We start from the raw sequence: 6,000 nt of genomic DNA on the forward strand, positions 1-6,000 counted from the left end.
AGAAAAGTATTTCCTGGTGTCACGGAGAAAATCTGATTTTGGATTTTAAAAACGAGAGACCAAAATCACTGTATTACTATTTTTTTCTCGCCACGCATGATTTCTTTCCTCAGCATTAATACATAAATAGAGAAGTGGAAAAAATATTTCTTGATAAAAGTATTTACTAAAATTGACTAAAATGTTCAGTTTAATGCAAGACAATGTGTTACAACAGGACCAGTGTAACACTGGATGAGGGCATTTGTATCACTGAAAAAACTCAATTAAAAGCAGACTTTGACATATTACATTGCTGCTATAATATGTAATCAATTAGTGTTTTAAACCTATATAAAAATATATATATCTAATTTGCCACTTTTAGATCCAACTCCCATTAAATGTGAAGTTTATATAACAGAAACATTCAGCTCAAAATCATTTTTTTAAACATCTGTCAGGGTTAAATGATCCTGCTCCTTTTCCTCAGGCTCTCAGAAAGAATCACACCACCCTACACAGAGTAAGTTTCACTACGTAAGCTTGTTGCTGATAGAAAAACATGAGGGTGATACAGTTGCCCCCTGTGAGGTGAACCCTGTTAGGTGCCTTTGCACATACTTTACTTAGAAGTAAAAGATTTACTAACTTTTCCCCAAAGATTAAAGGAGCTGGATATGAGTAAATAAACAGATTTTATGCAAAAATGTATCATTTACTGCAACTGCTGCACCTGCCTTTGTTATTTCAGGTTGTACTCGCATGTTCTGCATGTCAGTGTATGCATCTCCAAGAGCTTAGAGAGCCATCTACCTGTCTTTCGCTATTTAGGATCGGTCTCTGAGGGAGGAGGTCCTTTCTCTCCGTCTGAAGCTCTCAGAGCAAGAACAGGCTCTAAAGGACACAATGGAGAGAGTGAAGAGCTCCAGCGGCACCAAAGATAGCATGGAGCACTTTATAGTCAGCCAATGTGAGTACACATTTCCAAAAAACTCTAGTAGCACATTTAAAACCATGTGTTAAGTGTAGAGAGGCTCTCGTCTCTTAAAGGGAGATTTCTTTTTATTGGCTACACTTGGTATGAACAGATTATGGGCGGGGCTTCTGTGGTCACAGCTAGAGTTGCATGCCAAAGCTGGCAATAAAAGGGGTATGGGAAACGATAAATTGTCTGGTACTTTCTCATTTCTAATAAAGCACTCAAGGTGCTTTTTACTACAAGCCTCGTTCACCCAGTCACACACACATTCATACAAGTTATTGTCAAAATTTTCTTTAGCGCATTTTTAACAGAGAAAAGGATTTTCAACACAGCATTTCTAAATATACTTGGTTTTTTTAATAAAGCATACAAAATTTCTATTTAAGCTCAAAGCTTGTAAAATCAAGTTAAAACTGAGGGTTAGACTAAGTTCGTCTAAAACTGAGATCTATATACATGGTGTTTTCAAGAACTGGAGTGACAAGAGAGAGTTCAAAGAGAGGCACACGGTACAGAACAAGCCTGGTGGAGGTAGGAAGTGAAATTCAGAGAAAACTAGTGAGAGGTGTATCTAAAGATCCCTGAACAGCTGCCAAGATACCAGTGAATGACTTTAACCTTAAGCCCAAGGAAAACTCCAGGACAACCTGGAGAAAGATTATATATACTAGAAGCACATCCTGCTTATGATTGAAGAGGCGTACAACCCAAAAACACCATCCTCACAGTGAAACACGCAGGGGGCTGGAAACGGACTGTTTCTTATATAGTGTTTTTCTACTCCACCTGAGTACTAAAAGCACTTTACAAAACTTGCCTCATTCACACAAAGTTAGGATATTTGGCATGTACGGAGACTGAAGCAGCCAGGCATCGAACAACCAACCTTCCAATGGGTAGGTGACGTGGGAATATTGTCAGAATGTAAGAAATCATGAAGAAAGAAGCATATGTGAAGATTTTGAAAGAAAACCTCAAGCAGTCGGCAGAAAAACTCGATCTAGGTTGTCACTTTGTTTTCCAGTGAACATTATCGACTCGCCTGCACAAACTCCTGTTTTGAATATCACTGAAAACTGTGGGGTGTTGAAGACCAAGGTTAATGGCAAAAGACCATCAAATCTGGAGGAACTTGAGAAATTTGCTAAGATGATGTGTGTGAGACAACAAATGACTGTTATCCAGCAAAGGGATGCACATTTGACTATTAGCATCGAACACTTTTGAACTTGCGAAATAATTTGGCTCCTGTGTCCAAAGTAAAATACTGTAAGCATCCATAATAAAACGAGGATGTTTGGAAAAGCTGTGTTTAAAAAATCCTTCTCTATTTAACAGCACTTGGAAAATACTTTTAAATTGGGGATCAAACCACCAACCTTCTGATTAGTGATGATGTGCTGCACCTCCTGAACCACAGGTGCCTCATATGGCAAGCCTTTCTTGTTCATAGAGTCTGAACTGGAGCATTTATGAGAAGCCTGAGATTTTGACTCTGAGATTACTTTGTATTGTCAGTAATCATGTGTAATCATCGTCATGTGTAATGTTTTCACCGTTGTTACAGTTTGTGTCAGAAAAAGAAATGATGATGATTGTATGTTTTTGTTTTTTACAGTGTTGAGAACACGCGATGTCTTGAGAAAAGCCAAGACCAACTTACAGGTCAGTTCACTCGTTGCCTCATATTAATCCTGGTTTTGGTATCATTATCCACAATGAGTGTTGTATTCCCATAAGTGAGAACAACTAAGTGGGTGGATGATAACATCCCTCACACTTTTGGTCATTAGAAAAAGATGTTTGTTTTCTTTACCTTTCCTCCTCTATCCTGTCTCCTACTGAGTGTCCTCAGGAGAATGAACTCAGGATTTCTTCCCTGCACCAAGCTCCTTTTCCCATTCCTCCTTCTCCTCCCCCACTCCTCTCCTCCTCTTATTCTTCCTCATCCTCATCCTCACAACTCTGGCCTGGTAAAGGTACAGTCTGGCGTGTTGGGTGGTGAAGCTGCTTGCTTTTTGATTAAGAACCTACAGTATATATCAAAAATGTTTGCATGTAGCCAGTAAAGCCACTTAAATACTACATAATCATGCAGCATGTAAGGCTGACTGAGATACTACTAAACAGGTAAACAGCATACTTGTATGTAAAAGACTAAGCAAACACTAACACGTTGCTTTCCTTGCTAATGTTCGTCTTTCTTGCTAATCATCATGTGGACAAAAACGATAACTAGAAACGTCAGTTTGCTTACTAGAAAAGCAAATAGTGCAGTGAGACCATACTGACCAGTTTAAGAATGTGGCCTCTAGTCCTTACCCAGGATTACTATTTCTTTTGATTCTGTTATCAAGTAATAAGTGCAAAGAAATGCAATGTCTGGTGGAGATGAACCAAAAATATATATTTTTAAAACAGACATTTTTAACTGCAAAAGAGATTATTGGGCTTTATATGTGGTTACTGCTATACTTACTTTTATACACATACATTTTTTATGAACTCAAATTGATATAAATGTCTAATACCACTGGCTGAGCAATAGGTTGGTTTTGCTCTGCATATGTGCATTTTGAGGGGACAAAGGAAAACTGATAAACAGCAATCAGAAGCTGATACCGGTGTTAACAAAAAGAAATAGTAAAGTTACTTACAAGTGTAACATTTTAAATTATATACAACTTACATTTAACAGGTGGTGCATAAATAAGATCCACTCCATAGAAACCTCCTGGATCTCTTGTCAACTGTCTTTCAGGTGAAATCTCAGGCGGACGCTTCTGTGAGCTCAACATGTCTCCTGGTCGGAGTGTCATGAAGCCCCAAACTTCACCCTGTAGCTCTTCCTCCTCTCCTGCCCAGGGATGGACTCACCACCAGCTCCCCCTGCAGGAAGTCTTCCTGTAGCTCAGAGTTCATCATCACTGCCATCTCCGGCTGTGTTATTTTATTATTTGTATCAATGGTATAATTTGTGCGGATGTTTGCAGGATTTTCCTGGAGGGAACTCAAAAGTTTTTTTTGTTCATATGAGATAAGTCTCAGTTTGGCTGAAGTTTGTTTATGATTCATAGCGTCTGTCTGATGCGGTCTTTTTGCATTATTACTATTAAACCAAATTTAAATAAGAATAGAACTAAATTTAAAACAGTTTGAAAACTTTTAGATTTATCAGCAAATTAATCAGCAATTTCTGGAGGATGCCCTTGACTCACAGTTTAAAAGTGACAAATCAGGAAGGAGTTTCACCTTTGTTACTTCAGCAGGGATTTTAAAATGCAAAAAATGTGTTTAATGCCAGCAGGAAAAGGGAGAGTTAAAGAGCAAAATCCAAAGTGCTTCCTCTTAGCCTCTGTTGAGGCTCATGTTTGTAGTCAGTGTGTAGAATTACATGCATGTGGTGTGAGCGTTGTGATAAAACAAAGCCATACTCCCCAGAGGTAGTTATGTTTTAGTTTTGTCCTAATATCCCAATGAAAAAAGAACATAGAACCATCAAAAGACGTGCAGTCGGTCGTGTAGCTGGTAGATGATGTTCTTACTTTCAAGTAACACAGCAGCTTAGTGTCACTGATTCACCGTTCACCCTCCAACTTCACTTTTTCTGTTAGACATGGAAACAATCTTTCCTTTATCTTTAGAGATTTTAAAATGGGGGTCTGGCATCATCAATTTGCAGGCTTGATAAACTTTGTAAAAAAGATACTTGTGAGATACATTTTAATAAATGGTCCAGAAAGGATGACAGTTCATTTTTGTAACGATTAAAAAAAAAAAAAAACCATAGCATCTCTTTTTTTCTTCTTCATCAACTTCTTTTTTTTTTTTTTTTTTTAAAAAACAACTTTTTTTTCTATGTTTATTTTTTGTTTTTAGCTAAATTTGTCAGTATCTGTGTGTTTTAATGTTTTGTCACAGCGATATTTTAAAAAAGTAAACACGTCTCTGGAAGCGTTTCCTTTAGAAGAGGTTTTGTGACACTCACAGTTTATTTTATTTCATTGGCTCCTCTTGTGTTTATTATTATTATCATTATTATTATTGTTTAGTTTGTTTTCGTGACTTTTTTCTGTTTTGTAGGTCACCTGTTTTGTTTTGTGCATGAACTGTGGCTTTACTGCCCTCTAATACTTTTACTGAAAAATGGAAATTCTGGGGTTACTGTGCAATACATAGCTCTGTGTTTCTTTGCTTTTGTTTTTAAGCTTGAGTATTAAAGTGCCATGTCAACGGTTTTAATTCTAAAACTGAACTGATTTAAGAAAATTATTTGTTAGATGAATGCATGTGACAATCAGTATGAAGCACTTTTATTGGCCCAGGCCTTTTTAGCTATCTAAATCACATAAAACAGCACTATACTGTAGGAGTGTAGTTAAGAAGCAATAAAATGAACCAAAGTAGACAACTTGCATGTTGTTAAATCAGGTTTAAAAGAGATTAAACAGTTTTGGACTGTTTTCCCTTAGAGGTCAAAGGTCAAACTTGGTTTGTTTTGTTTCTTTTAGTGTTAGAGCTGTTTTAGGAGCCACCCTTCATATATGTGCATATTAACGGTAGTATGTACATCAGAGAGAAGAGATGGTCTTTGGATGAAGGCCATTTGTATTTTTAAGACTATTCTCTTTATTAAAATGTTTTGTGGTGAAGATCTTTCCAATAAAAGGGGACAAAAATATCTGTCATGTTTGTTGTTTTCTCAAGTTATACTACATGTTTTTTATTTTGTTCACCTTAAGCACAGCCTTGCAAATACAGTGAGGGTTTCTTTATACTGTACACTTCATAAACAGTGTTTAATCAGCGCTCAAATGCTGTTCAAAATAAAAACAAAACAGAATAACAATAGATGTACATGTGACTTACACAAAATTGCAGAATACTTTCAAGTGTCACTAGGTTTTCTCTTTTTAGATCAACAATATTAAATGCTGATTATAAGATCAACAATATGCAAGAAAAGCTATAAAAGCAGGAAATGCAAATACAAAATGAAAGCAGAGGCATAAAAATTTAAAGATTAAAATTTTAAA

General features: G+C 36.6%; 1 protein-coding gene across 5 annotated transcripts in view; it reads left to right on the plus strand.

Moving 5' to 3' along the window:
* Positions 1-5,645, plus strand: part of LOC120744162 (phosphodiesterase 4D interacting protein) — an 88,056-nt gene extending 82,411 nt beyond the window's left edge. For 2 of the 5 annotated variants that reach the window (XM_040048320.1, XM_040048322.1), the window contains 5 exons: positions 473-505; positions 814-952; positions 2,583-2,629; positions 2,820-2,943; positions 3,726-5,645. In XM_040048320.1, coding sequence (XP_039904254.1) covers positions 473-505; positions 814-952; positions 2,583-2,629; positions 2,820-2,943; positions 3,726-3,874 — 492 coding nt within the window. In that variant the 3' untranslated portion in view covers positions 3,875-5,645. The remainder of the gene's footprint in view (positions 1-472; positions 506-813; positions 953-2,582; positions 2,630-2,819; positions 2,944-3,725) is intronic. The other 3 variants (XM_040048325.1, XM_040048323.1, XM_040048321.1) reach the window with 3 other exon arrangements.
* Positions 5,646-6,000: the final 355 nt, after the last annotated feature.

This window comes from Simochromis diagramma, unplaced genomic scaffold (genome assembly GCF_900408965.1).
Source record: "Simochromis diagramma unplaced genomic scaffold, fSimDia1.1 OVJJ01000557.1, whole genome shotgun sequence".
In the NCBI taxonomy this organism is placed as follows: Eukaryota; Metazoa; Chordata; class Actinopteri; order Cichliformes; family Cichlidae; genus Simochromis; species Simochromis diagramma.